General features: G+C 32.1%; 3 protein-coding genes across 5 annotated transcripts; 1 reads left to right on the top strand and 2 right to left on the bottom strand.

The window, feature by feature from the left end:
- Positions 1-319: 319 nt before the first annotated feature.
- LOC110616839 (UPF0481 protein At3g47200) lies at positions 320-2,399 on the bottom strand. 3 transcript variants are annotated; one of them, XM_021759338.2, is made up of 3 exons: positions 2,066-2,399; positions 1,893-1,953; positions 320-1,754 (listed from the first exon to the last, which is right to left on the bottom strand). In XM_021759338.2, the coding sequence occupies exon 3, from the start codon at positions 1,746-1,748 to the stop codon at positions 471-473; it is 1,278 nt and encodes a 425-aa protein (XP_021615030.1). In that variant the 5' UTR covers positions 1,749-1,754; positions 1,893-1,953; positions 2,066-2,399; the 3' UTR covers positions 320-470. The 3 variants fall into 3 exon arrangements, with proteins under 3 accessions (XP_021615030.1, XP_021615029.1, XP_021615028.1); XM_021759337.2 differs by having other exon boundaries at positions 320-1,792; XM_021759336.2 differs by having other exon boundaries at positions 320-1,953; positions 2,066-2,398.
- A 2,777-nt stretch (positions 2,400-5,176) lies between these two features.
- Positions 5,177-6,766, bottom strand: LOC110617369 (DNA damage-repair/toleration protein DRT100). The gene has a single exon (XM_021760106.2). The coding sequence runs from the start codon at positions 6,558-6,560 to the stop codon at positions 5,358-5,360; it is 1,203 nt and encodes a 400-aa protein (XP_021615798.1). The 5' UTR covers positions 6,561-6,766; the 3' UTR covers positions 5,177-5,357.
- A 3,693-nt stretch (positions 6,767-10,459) lies between these two features.
- LOC110617368 (transcription factor bHLH122) lies at positions 10,460-13,323 on the top strand. Its single transcript, XM_021760105.2, has 6 exons — positions 10,460-11,593; positions 11,936-12,240; positions 12,321-12,491; positions 12,590-12,655; positions 12,746-12,814; positions 12,968-13,323. The coding sequence occupies exons 1-6, from the start codon at positions 11,008-11,010 to the stop codon at positions 13,031-13,033; spliced, it is 1,263 nt and encodes a 420-aa protein (XP_021615797.1). The 5' UTR covers positions 10,460-11,007; the 3' UTR covers positions 13,034-13,323.
- Positions 13,324-18,043: the final 4,720 nt, after the last annotated feature.

An 18,043-nucleotide genomic window follows, 5' to 3' on the forward strand; every position in this document is an offset into this window, starting at 1 on the left:
AAGGGAATGAGGACTTACGTCCTGTCAGCTTATGCTCATGATTTTAGGAGATAATTCAATATCTAAATATAGGATAATATTTAGATTTGATATTAAGATTTAGATTATTTATATGCTGTTAAGATTTTTCCTATATGTATCCATGTTCAGTGAATAAAAAGTGAACATCATTATATCTTTCTTCCTCACCTCCCAAAAATCAACAAGCTTTGCGGCAACAGAAGCAAGAAGGAATTTTCTTTTGCTGAACTATAAAAATGAAATATATACTGCTTATTTCAACATTCAAGCTTAAGCAGCTTGGACAGTCACACAGGTATGATTAAAATATTTGTATTACGCTTTCATTTATTTGTATGTTCAGTGCAAATGAACACATGAATTCAGGAACATTATATTTACTTTAGACATGCATGATCCTCTATTAATTAATTCGAACAAAACAAAGCCTTGAAACTACATATACAAACCTACACTACTTGAAGGATAGAACACAGTGATTGAATGAAAGTGAGCATAAGAAGAAGAATAGCAGCAAACACAGAGATGCCAGCCCATGGAGTATTGAAATAATTTTGCCTCAAGTTTGCCTTCCACTTGTGCCATGAGTCCCTGCTATACTCCTTGAGTTTTTCAGCAACAGTGGAAAAGTAGAAGCAACTGGTAGAAATTATGCACTCTTGATCAAGCTTGTGAAAAAGAGTCAACACAGATTCGTTATTCCGCAGATAATTTTCAATAATTCCACTTTGAACAAGTATTTCCACATCCTCAGGAGCCCTTACAATAGTAGCCATCATGCATATATAGTCGTTTACAAAATAATCCCCAGCCTTGAAATGGCACTGTTCAAAGGCCGAAAGATTTCTCAACAAAATCTCTGTATGATCTCCTATTGTTAGAGGTGGAATCTCCAAAATCCCATTATTGAATGTTATGTCTAACAAATTTTTGCTTGAACTTGACTTAAACTTCACTCCTGCTTGATGGAGCTCTCCCAAACTCGGTACATTCAGCTTTTTCAGTTCCTTTTTTCTGTCCTTTAACTTTGATGGCAGCTGACAAATTCTCAAGAAGTCCATAATATGCTCTACTTTAGAGAGATCGTGTCTCTTCCAACTGTCGTCTGCCAACCACGGATCATATCTTGCTTTAAATAAATTGTAGGTAAGCTCTCCGATGGAAAATCCTAGACGATCTTCCATATTAGATTGCTTAAACAACTCCTCAAGAATGAAGAATGGAAGTTGATTTTCAAGCAAAGACATGTCCCTCTTTATGTCCACAATCAACCATGGTTTATTGAATATACGATCATTTATACTCCAAGAGTCTGTGGAGAAGGCTTTTACCAAGAGCACAATGATGAAGGTGGCATCTAATAATATCATCTTCACAAAATCCTCACTGCTAAATTTGAGGATTTCTGCATAACAATTGCGTAATCTTATCTCGCTTTTCTGAACTAGTTTAATGCAATCCTCAATATTCACCTTGCTCCATTCTAGAAAATCATGCAAATATCTTAATTTGTGGTCTTCCATGGCCTTGAACTCTTGATTCCCATGATGGAGCGGACCAATGGAGACTACTCGAGGAGTGTAAGCTATCTCATTTAATTGGCGGAGTCGCATAGGTACTCTATAGATACAGCATTCCTCAGATAAAGATTGCAAGATTTCCATCTCGTTTCTCAAGGACCTTGCTAACTTGCCGATATCAATCGAAACTTGATCATTTTTCTCCATCTATTTCTACATTTATGTTCCACAGTGAGAAAAGCACACAAGAGCTGCTTTTGATAGCACAACACAACAACACAGCAAAAAAAATTAATTTGATAACAAAGAACTATATTAACCAAGCAAGAAATTCCTCAGATCTGTGCACACCTTGCTTAGCAAGGCTTCTTCTCCACCAAAAAGAACTGCAAGTTTCCAAGGCCTATTCTCTCTTGATCATTTCCGGCCGATAATCCAAGAAAGTAAAGACCCAATTGAGCATAAAATGGCATGTAAATGGACAGTAAAGCAAAAGTGAGTAAATAGAAGGGCAATTGAAAAACCTGCTAAAATTGGTGGTCAAGTTCTGAAGATATTGCGAGGACAGAGATTTTAGCTATAAACCCAGATAACGTATCAAGAGATGAGTGGATTTGTGCCATTGAAAATTAGTCTCTACTCTCACTTTGTACATATGTCAAAAGTCAAAACTCGACCCTACCTCATTGCTAAAGTCTTTGAATCATTTATTATTATAATCTTTTAGTAGGGTGATTAGAGGAATACATGATAGATGCCTGGTTACACGGTTTAGATTACTGAGTTCCATTATTTTAAAATTGCAGGCTGATTTAAGTCCTTCACTAAATCATTATAAAAGAGATTAATTAATCAATGCTTAGACTTGCTAGTGCTGTATTCAGTGTTTTCTGAATTTTATTCTTAAATAAAATTTCTATAAGTTAGATTCTCACCAGCTTCATTTTTGAAAAGTCATGATCTTGATTGACCAAGGAGTAATCATTTTGATAAACTTACCTTTAAAAAAAAAAAAAAAAGAACCAGTCACTATTTTTGTTGTGACAAATAGTGTTAGACACTACTGCTTTAATTAAATTAAGAATTTATACTGGTTAAAAATAAATAAGAGATCCACTTTATTTATAAAAAATAAAATTTATTAATAAATTTATATATACAGATTTTAATAAAAATATCAGTGTAAAAAATATTCTTATTTTTTAAAAGAGTAAGTTATTTTTCTTAAAATAATTTATTTTTACCTTTTAACTAATAAAATATTTTTTGTTAACTAAATTTTCTTTCTGGAGAACATTTTCGGTAAAATAAATGGAAGCTAAGTTTGCCTTATGATTGTGCCACAAGTTCCTGCTATACGCATTCAGTTGTTCACTGAGAGTGGAAAAGTAAAAGAACTCATTGCAAACCATATTCTGTTGACGAAGATTGTGAAAAGAAGTCGACACAGATAAGTTATTCCTTAGATAATTTTCAAAAATGCCATTTTGAACAAGTATTTACACATTCTAAGATCAAGGATACCTAGTCGTTTACATAACAATCTTCATCAATCCAGGGTTATGGCATTGCTCATAAACCAGGGTTTGTTGAATATAAGAACATTGCTACTCCGTTAGTCTATGCAGAAGAATTTTACCAAGAGAACAATGACAAAGGTGTCATCTAATAGCATCACTTTCACAAAATCCTCGCTACTAAGTCTGATGATTTCTGATAACAATTACGTAATCTTATCTCACTATTCTCAACAAGTTTAATACAATCCTCTATACTCACCTTGCTCTAGTCTAGAAAATCATGCAAGTATCTTAATGTATGGAGGAATGACCCTGCCTCATTGTTGAAGCCTTTCTTGTACGTTTATAAGAACAAGCCTTTCCATTTTATTTCATCTTATACGAATTTAATTTTGTCAACTATCTCATTTTATTCTTCCGTTAAAAATTGAATCTACATAGAAAACAAGCAGCCAATGTTGATGTAAAATCACAACATACCAATATTCATGGTACCTTGGCCAAACTGTTTGCCGTCTTTGAGATTTGAGGATATTTTGGAAAAGAGGAAAACAAATATGAATCCAAGAATAGAGGATCAAACAAAAAACTTGAGAATATAAATGAGCACAACATTTTTGCAGTAACAATCTGCTAAAAACATGATATAAAACAGAGTAAGGGAGCTGGATTTTTTTTAACAACTGAAGACAACAAAGTATTTTAAACATTGACATAGCAGAAAAGAAAAGTTAAAGAGGAAGAAAGAAACACAATACCATTGCAATAGATAGAAAGTGATATGAACTCAAAAATACTTTTTTTTTTTCATTCATCATTTTCTTTGCTCCTTCTAGCTCTGTTACACTCTGCGTTGACTCTCAGTGGACTACACTCTCAATTCTAGGACATTTTTTTATAACAGATGCTTCGTTTTTCTTGGCAAAGGACCGTCTTTTGCTAGTCAACAAAGCCCATACTTAGCCCCAATGCTTAGGTATGGCTAAGTTGTTTTTCTTGTACAACCAAAAAGAAAGAGAGAAAAAGAAATGCTCATCAACTGCGACAGAACAATATTTCAAGTTATGTACCTCGGCAGCCAATATCGGTAGAAGGAAAATCAAGGCAGTGCGAGCCTGGACGTTTTCATTTTTATGGGCTTTTTATTTTTAGTTAGTGATTTTCAGTGGATAATTTATTTAATTCATATGCAATCCAATCAATTTTCAGAATATACAGACCTTCTTGATAGATCAATAGCATCATTCGGATTTTTAATAACGATGACTTTGAAAATTCGGTTACTAATTATAAGTCAAACATTTTATTTTTATTGGAAACAAAAACTCTTAACTCTCGTATTGAATTTTTTTATAGTTTTTCATATTTTAATGATTGCTTCTAAATAGATAGACAAAAATTGGGATGAGACCTTTCGTTAATATGGAAGAGTCATGTGTTTATTTTTGTGATTGACTTTTTTTCAAATTTTATTGATTCGGTTGTTTCGAAATGTAATATTCAATGGATGTTTACTAGTTATTATGGATTTCCGGAATCGCAACGAGTACGTCAGTCTTGGAACCTTATTCGATCTTTTATTTTGTAAAAACTCTCTTTCGTGACTTTGTTCGGGAGATTTTAATGATTTATGCTCGAGAGATGAGAAAGAATGAGAAACATTTTTGTCAAATTATCTTATATAGGGGTTTAAACAAGCAACGGATGAGCATTTTTACCAAATTATCTTATGCAGGGATTTGATTTTGAACGATGGTAAATCTTTGTTAAACTATAGAACTGATATTTCTATTAGATGGATTCGTCGTAATACTACTCTAACTGCTCATACTTTGACTTGAAAATCTATTAAGTATATTTATCTCTCTATTTGAGATAAATATTTTTTTATTTGATAAAATTTTATTAATACAATCAGTAATTTTAAAAAAAAAATTTATTTAATTCATATTATAGTTAGATGTATTAAAATACGAAGGATAAAATGCCTTTTTGGGCTACAGAAGCATTTTCAAACCTTTGAAATTTCTTAAATATTAAAAGTTTATTTAATTATTCAACTAAACTTTAAGAGTACAAATAAATATTTGCTTTTTTTTTATAATACAACAGAAATAAATAATGTTTTTTGCTTTTTAAAATTATTGGTGCACCAAATTACTAGCTAATATTGAAATCATGCAAAATTGCATGCATGAAACCTTTGATTTTCATACCCACGTAACTAAACCACACATTTAGTAAGTAAAATTACACATTACCAAATCCCGGATTGGCCACGGCCGATGTGCATTATCTAGCAAGCTCTAAGCGGTTTTCCGCAAAGGCAGTCATTGTAAGCAAACGACGACGCTTCAAGATGATCGAAAGGAGCGCCTACAGGAATTTTTCCACACAGGTGGTTGTGGCTCAAATCCAAGTGCCCGATATACGACGCCGCTGATAAAGATTTCGGTATGGGCCCTCGAAAATTATTGTACGATAAATCAAGAACCGTAAAGTACGAACTCACGCTGAAAACGTCTGGTAAATATCCTCCGAATGCGTTCTTGCTCAGATTTAAATCGCCAATACCTGAATTGAACAAACTCGCTGGTATAACTCCTGAGAGCTTGTTGGCGTCCAGATTCAGTGTCGCTAATACTGCCATTCTACCAAGAGAAGGAGGTATAGCACCTGATAGTCTGTTTAATGAAAGATCCAAATCGGCGAGACGGTAAATATTCGAAATAGAACTCGGTATTGACCCGCTAATATAATTGCGGCTGAGCAAAGCGCGGCTCAACATCCTGAGACGCCCGAAGTCTTGAGGAAGTGGACCTGAGATTCGGTTGCTGCGCAAATCCAGGTGCATCAGGCTGGAGAGATTCGTCAAAGAACGCGGGATCTCACCTGATATAAGATTATCGGCGACATTCAACACGGTTAATCTCTGTAATCTCCCTATATCGGCAGGAAGATCGCCTGAGAGCCGATTCCCGATCAAATCAAGAATCCGTAGAAAGGGAAGTGAAGTTATGCACCGCGGGATCTCCCCAGAGATCCCTTTCCAATCTGCAATTGTAAGACTCGAGAGGCGCTCTAATTTGCAGATGGAAGGAGAGATTGTACCAGTCATATAACCTGACCTACCAGCTTTTCGAAAGATGGGATCTTCGGACTCACCTCGCAGGTTTATATCTGCGACCCGATGGGTCTCTTGGTCGCAGCTGACGCCATACCACCTTCGACAGCAGTTAGTACCGGTCCAAGAATTGAAGATGCCCAAGTAAGGCTCGTGGAGAGCTGCTTTGAAGGCCAGCAGGGCGGCGCGGTCCGACGGTGGGCAGCTATTAACAGTGGAAGCGGTGGCTAACAACGCTGTCAATACAACATACAAGAAAGCGGTCATGGTTCTTGTGTAGTTTCTCTGTGTATGAGAGTTTCTCTCTCTCACAGTGGATGCTGAAATATAGTTGACTAGAGAGTTTTTGCTAAGCTGAGGTGAAGTGTGAAGCATGGGCAGGACCTGACAAAGTGGATGGCTATATATATATATATATGAAATTATGAATTGAGAATTTTGACGGATTTGCCCCTAAGATTTGAGGCTTAGCCGACTGATGGTCCTGGAGAATTACAGGTTACTGATTAGTGATTACAGCATAGAGAGAAACTCTAAAAGGACGTATGAGTGAAACGGTGAGTCTCCATTTCGGTTACTATAGATTGTCATATGGTGGGTGGGGGCAAATTGCAGGATATATAGGAAGGGTTGGCCGGGGAGCTGAACCTAATAATTAAGTATGAAGATGTCAAGAATTTAACATGGGGAACGGATAAGCTCAGCTAGCTGGCTGCATGTGTGAGGTAAGACAGGCATGGGATGGACAATACTTCATAACGTGGCATTTTCTGGTCCATTATTTGTTCTATGGATGCATACTCCTAAATATATGTCGGTAATTGCTCCTCTAGTTACTTTTAAAAGCTTCATTTTTAGTGTTCATGGACAGGAACACATGCTCAAATTTGCAGTTTTGTTATATATTTAAAATTGAACTCATGCACTAACTTCAATTTGTAGGAAAAAAGTAGCAATATTAATTCTTAAACCCTGCATGCAGGTAGGCGAAGTGGTGTCATTATACTAGAAACTGAATCTTTGTTCCCCCCAAAGCATTTAGGAGAAGTCAATTATAATTAATGCAACGCTGATCTTAGCCATTAGTGTTAAAAAGAATAGCGGTCTGCATCGTTCACAATTCATCTTATCTTTACAGTGCTGAAAACTGGGTCCAGTGATGAAGTTCATGCATGTAAGTGGGGCTTTTGGATTTTGATGTCAACAATAGAGGACAATCAGTCACTGGTCCATGTTAAGGAGATCTCAAACCAAACTTCCAAGCCTTAGATCTTGACCAAGTATGTAATCTCATCATACCCCAATAATTATGTTCTGTATAATTTTTTCACATTGTTTCTCTGAGCAGACCTAAATTTTAAATTGTAGTTGTTAAATTTAATGGAAAAAAAAAAGCCTCCAAGCTAGCCAAGTGATCTATCTTAATTTGGCTTGTAAGCTTTTGGAAGGCAAGTCAAGACAAGCGAGTGATCTCGTCACTGATACTGAATATTTAATCTCTTCCTCATAACCGGTAAAGCTTAAATTTAATTATAAATGAAAATCTTAATGATAATATGTTTTATTTATTGCAAATATTCGTTTCTCTTAAAGTGTAAACAAATAATTAGATTATGTTTAAATCAAATATAATAATTTATAATTTCAATAAACTCTTATAAAATTTGGTACATGAAGAAATAAAGCATTGGAAGTGGTGATTTATATATATATAATGTGAAATTAAGTGTAGATCGATATTTGTAGTTTATATGATTGGAAACAGGCAAGCAGGTGGCGCATGTGCAAGGGTCCAGCGAAGATAAATTTTGCATTATTAATAATTGTGATCTGACATTTGAGAAGCAAGGTTCTAACATTAGCATCCTAATGGAGCCTGAGCCAGCCATATACACTTTTGACTATGATGCATGCACATGCATTTTGCTTGAGACATGGCTTTGAATGGGAAAAGCCACTGGTGCTGCCGATTCATCCACAGCTACACATGTAAGAAATTTGAAGCAAAAAATATATTTTTTAGGTCACCACTTTCAGGAACATACATGTCCTAATGCCAATGCTATGATTTGGTTCAAATGTTCTTCTGACAACACAACTAATTATCCCCAAAATTATTGCACAAATAGCAGGAACTTGTGCAATCAGCAGATGTGGGATTTGAGGACAAAGAAGGGATCCACAAGACAACCCACGCAAGAATCCAGCGTCGCATATCTTTTTCTTCCTCTTTTTCTCTTTCTAGAAAAATGGTCTGAAACAACAAGCCCATTTCATAGACTTGGAGGGCCACTAGATTCAGATGGGCTTCTTGCAACCTTTTCATCTACCAAATTCAACTTCATCTGGCCCAAAAGAAAAGCCACAAATAATGATCAGGGAAAGCAACGGTTCGACCCATCAATATTTAAATCATTTTTAGAGATAATATCTAAAATTTTAATTTAAATTAAATTTAAGGTTTTATTGGATTGAATTAAATTTATGTTGATAATAGAAATTTATTTATTTATTTTGGTATTATGCATGAAAATTTTATCTGTCAATATTTTTATATGTAACTTAATGACAAGTAAGCTGCATTTTTGGAACATATTGGTAAGTTGTTTATTGTTGAATATTTAACATGAGATTATTATTTTCATTATAATTAATTAAATTATTTTAGACTCAGATGAAGATTTATTTGACAAGTAGGTTGCACATTAAAGGCAAAAAGAGTTGTGTGATGAAGTGAAAAGAACATTAAAGATTTGCAGTGAAGGAAGGAAGTGGGGGCTAGCAAATAGTAGGAATTCACTTAAGATTTTGAATCATTTGATACCTAAACAGGAAGATATTCTGAATTTGTTGGCTTTCATATCTTTAGAGAAGAAGAAGAATCTATTCATCCTTTATTGCCATTTAGCTTTTGCCCCCTAGTTGTCTATCTTCCCCACCATTAAGCCCCCTAGTTGTCTATCTTCCCCACCATTCAATGTGACCAAATAGGCCCAAATTACCCAAAAAGACAAAAAAAAAAAAAAATTAAGAATGAATTATTTTTTAAGATTTGATCCAAACCGGATGGTGATGTTTATCTACAATAAGGTTCACACGGTGACTTGTTGAAATTTAGGATAATTTTTTATTAGATTCGATTTAATATATATGATATCACTTGTATATTAATTTAGTAAAAATGATTTGAGTTTATAAGAAAAAAATAAAGAAAATAAATCTTTTGATAATTGATCTTGGCTCCAAAAATGATGGAAAGCAGCCAATGATAGTAGAAGAGGACAGAAAACGACATCGTCCATATCAATGAGCACTGACTTTTAATTGTTGAACTTCGTGGGCCCCGTCTTTGTCACGTTTCACGGAATGTAACTTCTGGATCATAAAGGGACAACTCTGCCTACAAATGCCTTTTGCTTTTTCCCCCTAACCATAAAATAAAAAAATAACAAAATTTAAACTTCAATTATAATTAGATTAAAAAACCAATTATAATTAAAATAAATAAAATATTGATCAGTAATAAATCATAAAAAAAATGTAGACTTTACTTTTATTTCAATTACGCCTTTTAATGATTTAATACATAACTAAAGGGGAGTAAGAAAAAAAAAATTATCCTTATTAATAATATGACAATTGATTTCAAATCTCCATTATGACATTTTCTAGTATTTTTGTCATTTTCTCATGATGAGGCAACATAAAATTTTCGTCTCTGCTTATATAAATTTTATACACTTTAATAATTTTATTGTGGCTTTTATATATTTTCAAAATTTAAATTAAATAATAAAAATAAATTATTTTTAAATAGTAGTTATTTTCATAAATAAATAAATTTTTAATCATAAATTAAAAAATTTATAATTTGATCTTTATTTTTTTAATAGTAACAATTTAATTTTTTATTATTTAAAAAATATTATTTTTATTAAATTTGTCGTTAATTAATTATTAATTAAAAATTTCAACTCAAAATTATTTAGATAAATTAATATAAATATTAAAAATATAAAAATTAAATTACTATAAATAATAATAATAAAATGTTTTTTTATAAAATCTAAATTATAAATTTTGTAAAATTTCAGAATATCTTATATCGAATCAGGAACGGACAATATAATTACTGCAGAGAAGGTCGAAATCCAAAAAACAAGAACAATTCCGTGCTCAATAAACAGCAGTCCATACACGTGTTACCTCACATGCGCATGTGAGACGAGTTCTCTCCCAAACTATGCCATTCTTGTAATAAACCTGCCCTTGCTAAGGGCATTAAGGTCAACCAAATTGGTGGATGGATGATCCCAATCCCAGCTGAGCTGCTCTAATTTCTGGCCTCTGCCTCCTACTCTTGTAACTTGGAACACTAAAGGAGAATGGTTTTTAAAGTCTTCACCTTTTTCATTTTTTCTTAATTTTTGTATGCTTGTTCACTCTTTGCAGCATCTTTGAGAGGAGGTTCTGCGGTTGCTCTGTGTCCTACTCTGATATATTCTGCTTTTGCCGCTGCTCCTCTCTCTTTCTAATATTATCTTCTTCAGTTTGAGTGGTTTCAAAGTCGAGAATAGCCAAGTACCTTACTGCCAGATTTCAAAGTCATTCTTATTTTGTCTTATAAATTCCAGTTATATTGGGTTATTGGTCTCTGTTTTGCTCTGTTTCGCTTCAAGTTAATCACAAGGATTTGGTCTGTTCAGCCTGGGTGCTTTTCTGCAGATAGGTTATTGATTTGCGGAAAGTTTTAGTTGATCTGATCGGAGTAGCAACACACGGTGTGTTTTTTTGAAGATTTAATCAAGAAACAGAGTAAAAAATGGAATCCGATCTTCCACACCACCATCATTTCTTTCATGATCATCACCAGAAACAAATGAACCCTGGCTTGACCAGGTACCAATCTGCTCCAAGCTCGTATTTGTGTGGTTTCCTGGACAGAGAATTCTGCGAAGAGTTCCTTAATAGGCCAACAAGCCCTGAAACGGAAAGAATCTTCGCAAGATTTCTGGCCAGTTCTGGTGGCAACACAGAGAACGTGTCAAACCAAAACTTTGGTTTAATTAAGCAAGATTCTCCAGTGAGAGAAGCGATGCCACAAGTTAATCAGCAAGCTCAGATTCTGGCTTCAGTGAACAGTAATGATACAACAAGGTTGCATCAACAACAGCAGCAGCAGACCAATTATTCAGTCGCTTCACAGGGTTTTTATCAGAACTCATCAAAACCACCATTACCAGATAAGAATTCAGGTTGTGGTATGGATTATAGGATGGCGACTTCAATGGGAATGGAGCGCTTACCACAGATGAAGAGTACTACTGGAGGCAGTAATTCGAACCTTGTTCGGCACAGTAGCTCACCTGCAGGGCTTTTCTCCAACATAAATGTGGACGTAGAAAATGGTATATTGTTTTTCTTTTCTGTATCGATAAGTTTCATCGTTTCTTTTTGAGTTTCCTATTATACTTTTCAAATAATTTATTTGAATTACCCAATTAAGGAATGCTTTATTTTTTTCCTCAACAACTTGTGTTGCAAATTGATGCTTGAAGTATTAAATTATGTTTAAATTCCTTGTATCTTTCTTGATAACCAATCATGAGAACAATCAAGTTGAGGTTAAAAAACTATTATGGTATATAATAGGCCAAGTTGTTTGATTTTATGGTTGTAAATGCCAATAAGATGGCAATGAACTTTCCAGTTATTTCCTGTTCAGAATCTCAAGTTTTGTCAATTGGTAGGCTATGCTGTATTGAGAGGAATGGGAGAGCATGGAGCAGGTAATAGAGAAACATCTTATTCTACAGCTAGTAGGCCACCTCCTGCTCCAGGGCGAATGAGTCCAGTTGCTGAAATTGGGAACAAAAACATGGGAAAAAGTAGCACTGAGAATAGTGGTTTTGGTGAAGCTCGCAGCAAAAATTATGTCACAAGTTTCCCAACCGCTTCTTGGGATGATACAAGTGCCATGTCTGCTGGTGCTGGTGTAAAAACACTAACGGAAGATGATAGGACTCTTTCTGGCCTAAATGCATCCGAGACTCAGGTAGGACCTCCTTCATCCGTGTCCTATTTTGTGGATTCTATAGAGAAGAAGATCTTCTTGTAACTCTTGTTACTGAACAGAGCGGAGATGCGGGAAATCACCCTCCTATGTTGGCTCATCACTTGAGCTTGCCAAAAACCTCAGCTGAATTGTCTGCCATTGAAAAGTTTCTGCAATTGCAAGATTCTGTGCCATGCAAGATTCGGGCTAAGCGTGGATGTGCCACTCATCCAAGGAGCATTGCTGAGCGGGTAAAGACTAAAGACTCTTGGCCATTAGAATCAAATGATAATTTCTTTGAGATTTATTACAGTTGCTTTAATGTCATATCTATGCGGATTATGCATAGGTGAGAAGAACTCGAATTAGTGAACGAATGAGGAAACTACAAGACCTTGTACCTAACATGGATAAGGTAGGATGGTCAACTGAAACTGAATTTGTTCCTTCTATATGCAAACATATCTAATAGATGATGTGTACTGAGATCTTTCTCAATTTTCAGCAAACAAACACAGCAGACATGCTGGATTTGGCTGTCGACTACATTAAAGACCTTCAAAGACAAGTCAAGGTATGTTAACTACCAAGAAATCTTTGAAACAAAAACCCATCAAAGGCGCTACAGATTAGCAAGAGTCTTCACTATACTTCATGAGACACTTTCAGTTGCACGCATTCTTGCTTCTTTTTTACTTTTGTTCATTTTCCTTTTGGGTTCTTTCAGACACTATCAGAAATTCGGGACAATTGTACGTGTACAAATAAGCAGCAGCAGCAGCAGCAGCCATAGAAGAGAAGCTGGGTTGTGTTTATATGTATAGATTATATATTTAATAAGAATTTGCACCGAGTAGATGTTAGAAGATAGAAGCTGGGTTATGTTTCGCACTGGAAAAAACAGAGAGATGTATAGCCGTTAGTTAGTAAAGACCTATTCAATATGTGTGAAGGGAAAAACCAAAAGAAAAAACAAAGGCTACTAAAAGCTAACCGTAAGATCCAACTTGAACCTTTCAAATTTCATAGTATGTTGTAACATGTGTTTCTATCCAGTTATGGAAATTAACCAAACTTAGCTAAGTTTATGCGTTTTGAGAAAATAGATAATTGAGATTTGCATTGCACATTGCTTTCCTTTTAAGTTCCTAACTTTACATGTTTCTATCTCGAAGAGAAAGGAAAAGGCAGGTTTGATGGTTGTGTTGTCCTTTTCCCCTTTTGGAAATAGCCACGTGGGGGGCTTTTGACATTGATAATGGTTGATCTAAACTAATCTGATTAAACGAACTCTGCTTCTTTATCCTTGTTTTGTCTTGTATTGTAGTTGGTTGTGTCAATGTCACAAAACTCACTGTTTTCTTTCCCCATTTGGTCTTCCACTTTGCTTCAGCTGTCTTCTGTTATGGCCCCTTCTCATTCCGTTGTGAGAAAGTGGGTTTTTATAGTTGCGTACTGTTAGCATAATTTTATTAAAAACAATATTGGACTTGATAAATTTTCCCTTCTTGTTGCCTTTTCTTAGATTACACCCTTGTAATTTTAACCCATAAAATCAATATCATAATTTCTAATATTTTTTTTATTATGGTGTTTTAGCATTTAAAGTCGATAAAAAATCGCTATTTCACGATTAAAAAAAATAGTGAGTTCAAACTTTAAATTCTAAAATCGAAGGATTCCCTTGCTAGGAAGAACATCTCCGATAACCCTAACTCATATGAAGTGCCCAGAATGGATAATTTGAAGGTGGGATATATGTGATACCTCTACTAAAAAAATATATAAAAATGTTCGGTAGAGAATAATATTTTATAAAAAAAATAATTTAATATATATGTAAATTAATGAATAATTGATGGTGATTGGTAAAGTTTGAGTTGATAGGTGGTGAGTGGTGGTGACAGCTGGAACCAATGGATGAGTCACTATCCAAATTGGGCCCAATATCTAATAAGAAAATGAGTGCCATGTCATTCCTGACCTCAGCATTCTTAAATGCCTTTCCGTATTCTCATACTTATCTTCACCCCTCAGCAGGATGAGGGCCGTTAGATTTTTCTGCAAAAGATCCGAATAATTTAATCTAAGCCGATTATATTTTTTTCAATTCAATCATAATTATTTTATATTACTTAAATCATCCCAAATCTTACCTGTAATATATAGCCAATACTTAACCTTTTTTTTTAATTTTATATAAAAGTTAGTGGACTATATTCAACTTAAATGTTCTCAAATGTTAATTCTAAAACATTATCCGATAATTAGAAAGGGAAATAGAAGGGTAGAGAGGAGAGAGGGAAAAAGGGAAACAGGAGGGTTGCTAGAGTTTCTTCATTTTGGTCTATGAAATTTTGCGGTATTTGACTTTGTTTTCTCACATTTGTTTTTGATTTTTGGTTGTTTGATTTTGTGTTGTTAATGTTTTGTTTTTACCGATAGTGAAGCTGTTGTTGATGAGAAATTTTAATTTAACAGATTTTAATTTAAAAGACTTGTTGTTAGGGGTTTTAACTTTGATTTTTGATATAAATAATAGCTTTAAATAATATTGATAATTCGAAATTGCATTAGTGTATTCCGCGGTTAATGATTTCATCGGTCTTTTCTAATTGAATTCTGCGGCGTCTCTTTCTTTAAATTACTTTATTGATATAATATTTTCGCTATTAGCATTTTTTCTATTTATTTATTTGGTCTTTTTTGCTCTTTTTCACCCTATCGTTGCTATAATTTTGTGACTATCGACATCAATTTAAACTGCTTTGATATTTGACAGTGCAGGCTGATGTAAGCTGTAGTGCAACGGGAGTGTCGATTACTTATTTTTTGTGATGATCGACGTCAATTTAAACTGCTTTGATATTTGATGGTGCAGGTTGATGTAAGCTGTAGTGGAACGGTAGTGTAAATTACTTACCTTTTCTGTTTGATTATGAGTCTTGATTTATTTGACTTTTAATTTTTTATTTTATTTTTTTAATAGATGGTTTGATTAATTTGATTTTAGTTTCTAATTCTAAATTTTGATTTAATTAAATTTTGTTTGTGTTTGGACGGGTCTTTTAATATTTTTGTAGCCCATGTATAGTTATGTTTAGGAATGCAAAGTATAAGATACAGTGAAAATTAAACTATTTTTATTCCAATTTGATTTATAGTAGAAATATTCGAATCCGTTAAAATTTGATAAAAAATTAAATTAAACTATCTCAAGATGAACTCGATTTATGATAGCAATATACGAATTCGTTTCAAACTTAATTAAAAATTAATTTAAATTATCCGAATTCGTTTCAAATTCAATTATTATTATCCAAATAAAATTTTAATTAGTTTAATTTTATATATTTTAATTAATAATTTATATAAAAAATATTTTTTATTAATAATTTTTATTTTTAAAAATATAATATTTTTAAAAAATATTTAAATTTTAATTTTAAATAAAAATATATAAAAAAATTTATAAATATTATTATAAAATATAATTTTTTATATTATATTAATTATTTATATAAACTAGTTCGAGCAGTGAATACAATATGAATCTGATTCAAATCCACAATGGATATTATTTTATAAATTTAAACTCCTCTCAAAACTGTTTATAACTATCAAATCTATCATATTAAAATTGAGTCGAATCTTATATAAAAATACAGAATTTGTTACCATCCTAGTTATTTTCTATGAGTCTTGGAAATGCATCCTAATCATTAAAACATAAAAATAACACCTAGGATTATTTTTACTACATTTAGTAATAATTTTAGAAATCTTGGTTTTACAATGAATTCTCTAAACCTTGTTTATATTTTAAAGCTTATATTAATTTATGTCTAAATGATTCCACTATAAAACATTTATAAAATTAGAAAAAAAAGACTATTTTAAAGATATTTGTTATGTTTAAAATCTAAAATGTTAATTATGACGGTTTAAAAAAAATTATATAATTAAAATTAAAAATTTGAATCAATTAATTAATCAAAATTAATGAAAAAAATTGAATCAAGCCGCTATAAAGACCATTGCAAAACTCTACCCATTCTCAATTGTACTACCTCCCTTCTCTTCTTCCTACGCTCTCTTTCCTTCCTCTGTCAAACCGGCTCTCTCCTTCTTTTTCTCATGGTCATCCCTACTATCCTACTCGTTGTCTTATCGTCGTTGCTACTCAGAGAAAAAGCTTGCACCGACATTATCATCGTTGTGGCTGCAAAGAAGCATGGCTCATCGTCATTGTGAAGAAGCCGGTCACCGCTCGCTGCTTCTCTCTATGTTGGAGGTGGACTGTTAATTTCCTTGTTTGTGTTTAGATTTATATAATTCTGCAATTAGCATTGGTCATCGATGTTTATATTTATGTAAATAATTTTTGCTTTAGAGTTTTTTGATATTTACATTTAAGTATTTAATTATTTACTTTTTATTCTTTATTTAATAATATTTATATTTAAAAATATTTGTATTTATTTTTTATTTTAAATTAAATTATTATTGTGAAATTTATAATAGAATTGGGATTGCTATTTATTCCACCGTGGAAATGGAAAAACTGAAAGTAAAATGAATAGTTACTTTAGTTTTGATTTTTTTCGTTTTCGAAATGAACAAAATTATTTTAGTTTGATTTAATTTATTTTTAGTTTAATTTTGATTATAAATTTTTATTAATTTAATTTATTAATTTTTTATTTCAATTTAAAATCAAACCAATTAAATGATGTGTTTAATAGCAATCAATTTACCAAACATAAAATGATTTGTTAATATACTTATTTTAAATTTTAAAGCAAACAATTAGTTGAATGTAAATTATATCAACTATTATTAATGTTTTATATAATAAAATTTAATCATTTTAATAAAATTTAATATTTTTCGTTATATATTAAAAATGAGTATAATTGAAAAATTCATAAATAAAATTTATTTTTTAATTAAATATTATCAACTTTTTATTTTAGTGAAAAAGTAAAATAAGTAAAAATTATATAATAAATTCCTTAAATAGTTAAAATTAAATACTAAATAACTTGCATATCGTGTGGGCAAAAATGACTAGTGATTGAATAATACCTAAATTCATTTAATTTATAGATTTCAATCAATGATCTAAAATAAAATATTTTTTTATTAATAATTCTGTAATATTTCATCTAAAAATTATTTTTAAACATAAAATTTAATCATACTTTATTCTATATTATCTAAATTCATCTTGAGGATAATTGTTTTTTTCAAGAAACAAAATAGTAAATTACTTCTTCAACGCAAGCAGTAGAAACTCAATCAAACAAATCAATGCTTCAACACAATCAAGCAAATCCTGGCTTAAGCTCAAAAAACAGAGGTTGATGTTGGGCTCATTCAAAATAATCAGAATTAATGGGCCATGAAATCCTAATTTTAAGGAAAAATTTAAAAAAATAACCTATTCAACCAAATTTTAATTATTTTAAAAATATTGAATTTGTTATGGATAAAAAGTTTTACCATTAGTAGGAATCATCTATCACTATAATACTTGTTCTTACAAAAACAAATTTAAATGGCAATAATGACAAACTTTTGTGACCTAATTTTAGAATTTTAGCTTTTCATAGATATATATTAATATTTTTGTATGGAAGATTTTTTTCTTTAAAATTTTAATTTTAAATTAAATTCCATGAGATGATCTGATGACATGATATAATATATTTTTATGATTTTTTTAATTATTTATAATTAATGAAGTATAATTTATAAAAAAAAGCATTTGTAAAAATATTACTTATAATTTACTAATTAT

Source organism: Manihot esculenta, chromosome 6 (genome assembly GCF_001659605.2).
Source record: "Manihot esculenta cultivar AM560-2 chromosome 6, M.esculenta_v8, whole genome shotgun sequence".
Taxonomy (NCBI): domain Eukaryota; kingdom Viridiplantae; phylum Streptophyta; class Magnoliopsida; order Malpighiales; family Euphorbiaceae; genus Manihot; species Manihot esculenta.